The sequence below is a fragment of the Salvia hispanica genome, chromosome 3 (assembly GCF_023119035.1).
Source record: "Salvia hispanica cultivar TCC Black 2014 chromosome 3, UniMelb_Shisp_WGS_1.0, whole genome shotgun sequence".
NCBI classification, from domain to species: Eukaryota; Viridiplantae; Streptophyta; class Magnoliopsida; order Lamiales; family Lamiaceae; genus Salvia; species Salvia hispanica.
The window spans coordinates 38,828,759-38,839,362 of NC_062967.1; the positions used below are offsets into that span (position 1 = coordinate 38,828,759).

The 10,604-nt window shown below is 32.3% G+C and overlaps 1 protein-coding gene and 1 long non-coding RNA gene across 2 annotated transcripts; both read right to left on the minus strand.

Moving 5' to 3' along the window:
• Nucleotides 1-2,417: 2,417 nt before the first annotated feature.
• Nucleotides 2,418-2,931, minus strand: LOC125216286. The gene is made up of 2 exons (XR_007175399.1): nucleotides 2,827-2,931; nucleotides 2,418-2,755 (listed from the first exon to the last, which is right to left on the minus strand). It is a non-coding gene; the product is annotated as an uncharacterized LOC125216286 (long non-coding RNA).
• A 1,906-nt stretch (nucleotides 2,932-4,837) lies between these two features.
• LOC125210118 (36.4 kDa proline-rich protein-like) lies at nucleotides 4,838-5,314 on the minus strand. Its single transcript, XM_048109697.1, has one exon. It carries the CDS (start codon nucleotides 5,312-5,314, stop codon nucleotides 4,838-4,840), a length of 477 nt encoding a protein of 158 aa, XP_047965654.1.
• Between the last annotated feature and the right edge of the window lie 5,290 nt (nucleotides 5,315-10,604).

The following is a 10,604-nucleotide window of genomic DNA, read 5'->3' on the forward strand; positions in this document are numbered from 1 at the left end:
TTCGTTTTTATTAATAAAATCAAAAAAGATTAAAAAAAACGCTAAATTAGGGTTTTAGATGAAAATGCCAATATAGTGTTTCGGAAATATCAACACAATGCCTTGAGAATGTCAACACAATGCCTTGAGAATGTCAACACAATGCTTTAAGAATGTTAACCCATTGCTTATATTGACATTCTACATATATTATATTGACATATTTTATATAGTATGTTGACATTTTTGCTTTACGAAAAAATTGAAAAAATTTCGAATTTTTTTTCAAATTTTGACGTCGGAACATATGCATGTATGATATCGTTGAAATCCTTATAAAATTATCTTTAATTTGATATATGTTATATGAATTTAACATTTTGGGATTTCTTTTAAAAGTTAGTTATAACTAAACATGTAGTTAATTGACATTAATACCCCTATTGATATTTTATGGAATTAATCATATGGCTTTATTGACGTTTTTTGTTGATCGTATTGACATTTCGTGGTTGATGATCTAGGCCCTTAATTTGAATATCTAATGGCTATTATTTAGTTGTAGTTAGCAATTAGGTATTGAGTTAGCAATATAACACTCCCCAATTAGATTAATTTTGTAGATTGAATCAAATATATTTAGTGAATAGGTTAATTTTGTAGATGGAATCAATTTATTTATTTCACTAGTAGAAACAAATATTTTCCTTCATCTCTTACGACAAAAAAATCTCCAATATCCCTAACTATGCATTTGCGTTGAGTAGATTACGGACTAGAGTATATCCCTGATATTATAATGAATATCGATTTCCACAAATTACAACATACTATCATTTTAACAATTTTGCATTCAGCGATTGAGATTTGATATTCATAGTTTGGTATCAAATAGATGTACGTGCATCAAACATTAATTGGATAGCATGTAGTACTAATTATTAGGTATATCACGTTTCTAGAATTTTCTTGACGTAACAAGACATATAGTAGAGTAAGGTGCTGATATTTGGGGACTTCAAATCCCAAAATGGGATTTCACGTTAGGTGAGAAAGAGTGAAGGTTTGGGCCTTGTTTTATTTAAGTGTTTGGGCCAAGTGATTTTAGTTTAAATATTTGGCTTCCTGTTTTAGTAAAGGAAATGAATTGGACTTAATTTGGTTTAGGCCAAATTATTTGAATGGAAGATTGAGCCTAGAGTACATCAAATCGGCTTCACGCACATTTTTTGAGGACGAAATGGAACATAAGTTAAGACTTTAAGTGATTGAGGTGAGCTTTTTTTTTTAATAAGTACTATGTTCTAAAGCATATTTTGATGTGAAAAATGATGTGAATATTTGTCATGCCATGTTTTGTTTTTTTTAGAACCTATCTGATGTGGCTTTTGCCATCTATGGTTAATCGAATTCGGGTCTGATTAGAGAGTGAGTCCCTACGCCTATGGGAGATCGTGCGCCATCTTTCGAGTTGACCGATCTAGTAACTTGGAATGTGGCCATATTCCTTGTCATCAATGGTCCAGATATGATAGACATCTATGGGAAAATGGTTGATCAACTGAATTTTACGATGAAAATGATTTTAGTTTCTCGGGCATTTTCAAAGTTAAGACCCCGAGGTCACTCCATGGTGGCATGATAAATACTTTTTTTTATGAAATATTTTCAGCATGAGTCCACTGAGTGCATCAAGTACTGAACCGTGCATATGATTGTGCAGATTGAGCCACGACGAGCCGGTGGGTGTTGAGCATGAAAGTGAAGAAGATAGCAAATAAAAGATTCCAAACATATTATGCCTTCATACGTAATATATTATTTTCTCGAATACTTCCGCTGAATGTTGTTTCTTTTGATTTCAAGTATTGTTGAGATAATATTCGTTTCTAGTTGTTAATTGTTGAATTGATACTCTGATTTTAGTCGAGCCATTCCCATTTATTCCGAGCTATTGTCGAGTTGTGTTGTTTTTCTCCTTTCTTTCCCGCTTCTTTAATACTCCCCTAATCGTGATCAAAACTGTGTTTTCTATTCTTAAAAAATACGATCGTGATATTACACTTGAGTACCAGCCATACTCCCCTAATCCCTAGTACTTTGGTATCATATTTTCTATATTGGGCGACACATATTTATATTTTCTAAACAATAACTATCATCTTTTTCTTTAGTCCTCAGTCTACCTTACTCAAACATGAGAGGAAGATCTGTTCAAATTTTTTCTTTCTTTTTGGACTTGAGTTCCTCAAGGCAAATGGGATTTTGGGCCTCATATTTTTTATTATGTTTGGGCTCAATATTCAAGTGGACTAAGCCTAAATTTAAAATTGAACCTATGAATCTATATCTTATGGAGTGCTTATGAAACATCCCTTGCCGTCAGATAGGAGATGTTACAAATTCTAGTACATAACTTATACCATAGACATATTAACTAGATTTCTCAAAATTCACACTATAAAAAAAATGATTCCAATAGTATCACACTTTAACTTGTAACACCATGACTATCCATTCCTAATTATCTCCATTATAACACAAGTATATAAACTTAACATTGGTATTTTTAAGATAAATCCCTACTAGGTTTTCGATGTCGGAAAATCCGTTAAATTCGTGTTAGCCCGAATTTTCATCCACATCAAATATCCATGCGATCCCACTTCTAATTCAAACATCAAACCATAGTGAACGAAGGCCCACGGTCGCGTAAACACCAACATATCGAAATTTAAATGGTTTAATCATTCCAACCCCAAGAGGCCTAATTTTTCTGATATCATAACACAATATATATGTATCAATTTTCAAGCTATAAAAATAGTATGGATAGGTAAAACTTACTTGATTTATTAGAGTTTAAGCGATTAGAATGACGATACCATGAGAAATCGAGAGGGAGGAAGAGCTTAAGAACCCACCGTTCTCTTCCTCTATGGAGCCACGACTTTAGCTATCAAAATATGAGGAAGAAGAAGTGTTGGACAAGTGTTATAGTGAGGTGGACAGATTCTAGAAGTTTTCATATTTATCTACTAATTTATTCTATTTAATTTTCCTAACTAAATTTATTTTCTTGTGCTAAATTATTTTCATATCATACGATTCAACATTTATGATTTATATATACCATCTTATTGCAACTAAATTCTAGTTTAGTACTAATTCAGAATCAAAGCATAATTTAATCGATTAAACATTCAATTTATCAAAAAACTTTTCTTTGATTTTCTAAAATTCCTTCACACACTATACATTTTTAATTCAAGCTTACATTATACTTATTATTTTAGCTTCTAGATTCCATATAAATTATTGCATAACGAATATTTCTAATTATTCCCGAAGAAATCATCGAAAAACTCTAATCCATGACTTTTGTTCAAACTCTTTAAAACTCAATTCTTTGCTCACATATCTTTTCTCACACTTATTTAAGACCTATATTTCTCTATTTCATGATTTATTGAATTATCAAAATATATATTGTTAATTATTTCGAATTATTCACCGAAAATTATAATTTCGGCGATTTATAGCACCGGAAAATCAATTTCCGTCTAAGGTGGGTTTTGGGGTATTACAACTTATTACTCCCTCCGTCCATAAAAATAGTCTCACTTGTGGATGCTACATATTTTAATAAAAATTAGTAAAGTAAGAGAGAAGAAAAATAGTGAAAGTATGTAAAATAGGAGAGATATGGATAAAAAAGTTTGGACGCAAAGTATGAAAGTAAAACATATAATAATAATCAATCATATTCCTTCCACATAAACATTTGTTGACTATAGAAACTATGAATATCAACCACACATGTTTTTTTCTGAATGCAATTCGATTAACAGCAAAACAAGATAACGAGCAATAAACTTGAACAATAGCCACGACACAACTATATATGTGGTTCGGCCAATAATCCTACATTCACGGGAAAGCTCAAGGACACTATATTTATTAGAAATTGTTACTAGTCATGTACAGTTATAATTATCGGTCAGATAGACGATCCAACTCCAGACTCGGAAACTCGGTCAATTTCTATTCTAAATTATGACCAAGCATATCATGTGATCTGGCAGATTTTCGAAAGATTTAATCATATGATAAATTGAAGCATCAATATACAAATTCGATTGCAATTAATTAAAATTTCTGATGTACATGATACACCCATACCTAGAAACGTACTACTACTATATATAAACACATACAGAGAAATCATATATAGGCATAAAAAATTGATGTCATGACTCAGTTACCCATAAATGAACAAGCATATCATTTGATCTTTAAAATAGTAGTATAAAAATAGTAGTAGTATATTTAAAATTAGCTTTTATTCTTTATTAATTTGATACAAAAACTTAAATTAGCTATTTAAATGGTGTTGAAATGAAGCAATACCTACTTAAACGATTCTTAATTATAGGCATTTGAGACTTTCTTGGGGATATATTTATATATACTCTACTCCTGTATATCGGATCTGTAATGTATAAATTAGGCTTGGCAAGTCTATTACAATAATTAATGGTCCATCATCTATAATATAATACTATTATATAATCCGTGCTCATTTATTTAAGTGTGGTTAGTAAATATGACAAGTGTGAAGTTATATTACTCGTTCTACTAATACACATGATTATGGAGTTTTCGTGAGGATTATTCCATTTTTAGTAGTAGCAACTAGCATGAGTAGGGATTTTTTGTGTAGATAAGTAGATTAGTAGTAGTGAAGTTATATAACAGAAAGCAATAAAAGTTAAAAGCTGTAATTAAGAAGAAAGGCAAATAAGTTTATTTAGGATATAGATAAAGAGGGAGATAACAAGTAGTAGATCCATCCCTCCTACGGGCAAGTGAAGCAGTCCGGCAGGGTCATCCCGCAGCCGACCAACAAGTGCACGTAAAGATTAAGGCTAAAAGCGTTAATCTTTACGGCAGCACACACACAGATGGCGGCCTCCAGCTGGGGCAAGCCCGCAATGAGCGGGCAACAGCCGATCTCGTCGACACACGCCGACATTGAGAAGATGTCGACGGAGCATGTTGGCATTGGGGGAGAGCAGTTGTTGCCCCCAGGAACGGGGGCCGGCGGAGGAGATGGCGGTGAGGGCGGGGGATAGTAGACCCCACCAGGCACTGGCGACGGCGGTGGCGGAGGAGATAGCCAAGGCGGGGGACAGTCGACCCCACCAGGCACAGGCGACGGTGGAGGCGGCGGCGGAGATGGCGGTGGTGGAGGTGGGGGGTGAGATGGCGGGAGGCATACCCCGCCGGCAAGGTGGAGGGCGCCGGACACTACCAGGAGGAGTATTAGTGACATTGTGGCGTGTGAGCTGTTAGGCGAGGTGATTATATATATAGAGTCATCACGTATTGTACGGATACTACATTTCATTTTCTTAAAGATAAATTCTTGTGGGACCCATTAAAGCATATCTGCTGTTGACAAAAACATGTATTCAACTCATTGTCTTTTATGAAAGAAATATAAAGTTCTGGTGACTCATAAACATGATTAAGAAGTTAATCAGGTGATTACATTGTAGAACTACTAACTAATTAACTCACTACTTAATCAATAAAGAGTGTTGCTCTTGTTCATTAGATTTGTTCTTATTGTCATTGATGAAGTTCATTGTTATTGCCAAAATTTAAGCACCGAACATGACATGACGCGATATACAAATAATTAAGTTTCATACAGAACATCATTTGGGTGGGCCTTCCTATCTATCTGGGATTCAATGCTTTACCGGTCTCCAACAAAACGATATCAAATACTCCCTCCGTCCCCGAATAAGAGTTACTAATTTCCCTTTTGGTCCATCTCTAATTAAGAGTAGCACTTCATTTTTACCATAAATGGTAAATAGGTCTCACATTACACTAACTTATTTCACTCACATTTTATTATAAAATCAATATAAAAAAGTGGGTCTCACATTCCACTAACTTTTTCAACCAACTTTTCTTTACATTTCTTAAAATCCATGTCCGGTCAAAGTGCTACTCTTAATGGGGGACAGAGGGAGTAATTAAGTTTCATTCCCCATTCCCCAATCCACATCTACGTCAATCTTGGAATGACTACATTGACTTCTCTCAATTTCTATAAACGATAGAAAAGTAGCTAAAGCATCCGTCTATTCTCCACCACTCAATTGCTCAAATTTATCTATAAATTGAATAGCAAATCCAACAAACAAGCAACACTCTTTTAACTAAATTTCAATCTCAAATATGGGTAGGAAAGTAATTGTTTTTCTTAACATTTTGATCGCGATTATTCTGATAATGTCCCCCCAAGTCTCTCTAGCCAGGAAACTTGCGCAGAATACCGATACCCAGTGTATGTTCTTTTAATCTCTCTATTTTGGAGTATTTAATTAAATGTAAATTTATGATTATACAGATATATGTTTACATCCGAGTGTTTTGACTTTAGATAATGAATAATTAAATATGTTTCCTTGTTTTAATTTGATTGAAAACACACATATACACACACACAAAATTAGGATTATATGTAACAAATGAAGATCCAAATCCGAACTCACACTTTAGTTTGAACATGATTGTTATAACTGAGTATGCATATTGATACACTTTATATTCTTGTTTTGTCTTCAAATTTAGAAAAAAAAAGTCGGAGACCTGTAAACTGTAAATCTATACATGCAAGAAAATGAAATTAATTGCTAACATTTAAGAAATTTAATGTTAGACCCCCAATTTCCCATTGGCCCCTTAGTTAAATACACAAATTTAATTAAATTGTTGTTAAAAATAAAGGATAAGCTAAAGATACGCCAGAAAAAAGAGTTAATAATAAAGGTTAGTATTTTTAACTCGTTCCATTATACTTTTTTATTTTACCGTGAACCAAATGGTGGTAGTGACTTTAGTATATTGGAATATCATTATCAATCGCGCGCCGGTTCCAAATGTGGTTTACCGTGAACCAAATGTGACTTTTTTAAAAAGAACTTTAAGGTGCAATCACTCATCGTGATATGTCTGATTGTTTAGAAATTATTAATGGATGGACACATCACATGTGGACAGCATGTAAATTATCCCGGTTGCTGCTCGACGCTTAATTAATTGTCTAATTCTCTAATGAGTTCGACGTGATTATGTGGTTTATTAATTTGGTGAATTACTATGATTTAATATGTACTTAAGAAACATATGGACTAATAGTAATCTAATTGGAATTGGATCTATAATAATATATATTTTTGTCAAAAATTTATTAATATGTCATGGCAAACATGATCAGGGTGGTGGCAAACTGACCATAAACCATCAATCACCCTGTGATCGGCGCTACCGTTGGTTACAACCACTATAATTACGTTGGATAAATGTGTAGAAGGTGTGTTTATGTGTGGGAAATATTTAGTTTAGTCTTAATTTACGAGTGAAAATGATAATCTACCTATTTGAGCATCGCGGCTAATTAGGACAAGAACATTAATTTGGAGAAAGACTATGTTTGTACATATGCATTTCTTGTTCGTTGAATATGTATAGCAAGCATGGGTATGAGTTCATTGGGTAGGGGGTGGGGTTAAATTGGATAGGTCGATTTGAAAGAAGACTTATTATTCGTTGACTATGAGTTGTATATTTAGGTGTACTAATATAATTACCAATATATAGAGGTAATTGATCTTACCTTAACTAAAATATTCTGATTTCTTGGAGATTGTCCCTACTTATTTCAATGTTTGATACGTGTATTTTCTGTTTTGTAGTATTTGTTGGTGTATGTATGAGAGAGGGATCAAATATCTATGGTTGAATGATTTAAATATCGATTGTAGCAGTATAAATGCCATCAATAATTATTTGATAGTGGACTCTCCTTCCCTCGTCTAAATAATTAGATCTGGTTATTTTAAGTTAAAAAAACTATAAGTTATTTATTCTTAGAATTACTAAATGGATTAAAATAAATCTGGACGGTCTATATGAAAGAGACGCCGTGCCCATTAAATAGTCAGCTAGGATTCCAATATATGCTCTAAATTTCTAGTAATTGTTTTCTTTGGGTAAATATCATGCAATATATATTCGTTTCGATAAAAACTTAGTCTAGCTAATTATTTACGATGAGATTCAAAATTAGAATTAGAACTTAAAATTGCAATATTATTTATATCAAGTCATGTATGTATATAGATGTGAGGTAGAATATTCAAATTTGGGCAACATAGGAATACTACTCCAATTTAAAGCAAAGATCACACACATATTATATGTATCATTAGCATTCACTGTTATAATTTACTATATGCATATTGTGGTTGCTATTTTTCTGAAATATAAATTAATTTCGTTTTCTTGCATGCATTGATTTACAGTTTAGGTAGATGAATAGCTAGGATGGTTCACCCAAATTATGGACTGTATGAATCTTAATTAGCATTAGATACATCATATAGGAGTACTTTATTTGTACATCTCATGTCCCCTGCTATATTGTTATGTTTTCCCCCTCCTATTTGTATCCAAATTTTCATAACGTATCAATTTGGTTAAAATAATTAAAAACACCTAGTCAGCAAGGCAGAAGCCCATGCCTCAATTAAACTCTCAAACCACATATCCCAATGCAATATTATGATTTAGTTTATTGGTTCAAATTTATCATTCATTTTATCAATTTTCGAAAAATTTCTTCTACTATACGATATGAATAGCTAAGAATATGGCAGACAATTCCTTTTCGATAATACGTGTATATGTAGATATGGCCTTTAATTCTTTGAGCTGCTGCCGTCAGCCTAAAAAATTCTCATCTGTTGCAACAAGATGTGACAGAATTTATTTTACAAGCTGTTTTTTTAGTAGACATAAAAGCATGCGAAATCAAATAAGTTAGTGGACATATCGATTTGGAGCTTTAGAATCAATCTTTTATCTTCATTTTAACATGTCATTATTTTTCAGTCAGAAGATTCACTTTAAAAAATATTGGAAAATGATAAATATAAATAAATTAAAAACAAGTAAAAAACACATTCAAAAGTTTAATGCATGCCAAATAGAAAATATAAAAAATTAAATATAATAAAAAATAATTAAGCTTCATAACAAACTTACGAAAATATAAAAAATATAATAAAAGATTGGAGACATTACCAATTTTAAATAAATGCATTAGTAATGGGTTAAAAATAAATATATTTGTAACACCCCACTTTTTCGAACCCTAATTTTAGAGCCGTAAAATTTCTTAATTAATACTACTGATGACGTAGGAGACGCGAATTAAATGATGAACGAATTTATTCCATAAGTTCTTATGACCGAGACGCGTCTAGGGTTGAGTTGGAGTTTGAAAAGTCAAACTCGTTGAGTATATGACGTGGCTTATGAATATTTGAAAAGGTGAAATTATGTGGTGATTTAATTGTTTAAGGGTGAGTGAGATTATTAGGATATTTCCATAAATACTTTAACCACATTTTCATTTTTGAAATTTTCGAACCCCATTAAATTATTGGAGAGAAATCCTAATTTTTCTGGATTTAATTTATTTCTTGGGATATTTATCTAAATTAAATCCAAAGTCAGGTTATTCCTTATTCCCCCTATGAAATTTTCGACCCCTATGTTATTCCAAGGAGATTTTTGAAAATCTACTATTTATGGGAGAAAGGGATTATTTTATTATATTATTTGATCCCTTATTTATTCTCTTCCATGAATGAATATAAATATTCTAGCAAATCTTACCATACCTCAAGGAGATCTTGCCATATCTTATTTTAGTTAATATTTAAAATCTATTCCTTATGGAAGAACCAATATTAACGCCTATTCCCTATTCTTAGTAGGAGAATTATTATTTTTATTCTGCTCCGTGATATCTTTCTTCTCCGTGAATATTTAAATAAATCCTACACATAAATCATAGGCAAAATTCGCCTACTCCCTATTCTCCCCATAATTCACGCCACTTTTCCTTTCTACATAGGAGATTTTCTTTTATTTTATTTGTATTCTACTCCGTAAAATACCAAACAAAATCTTGGCTAATTAAATAGCCAAGATTTCGAAAAATATCTCCTATTTCTCTACCTTAATTAACACCATTTTTCATTTCCTCTCTACTTCACAATATTTATTTTATTTAATTGTGGAGAATCAAATCTTCTCAAATATTCTATTTAATTACCTAAAGATTTTATTTAACCCTATAAATAGGAGAGAAACTGACAAACACGGATTTTGCATGTTTTTAAGGGCTAGATTTGACTCGTTTTAAATGTCAATCATGCAAATTATGTTCTTAAATTGCATATGTTATACATTTGGTATTTTTGATGTGTTTCTTAATAAATGATAGAAAAAGATATAAAAAGGTGCAAAAAGGCCAAGGTGCAGCAGCCTCTGTTCGAGCTTATTCTTCCAGCGATTTTGAAGTCCAATCGATGCTTAATGTATACCATTCTCTTCGTCTTCGAAAGAGCTTCGCGTGGATATCTCACACGTCTCAATCGGAGTTCTGTGGAGAAAGTTATGGCTATTCTACGAACGTTGCGCAGTGCAGTCAAAGCTGACGGGAATTTAGGCGGAAATTCACGAAAGAAAATAAA

Bases quoted from the DNA above. Each gene is read 5' to 3' on its own strand.
- LOC125210118 (XM_048109697.1), bottom strand. From the start codon at position 5,314: ATGTCACTAATACTCCTCCTGGTAGTGTCCGGCGCCCTCCACCTTGCC.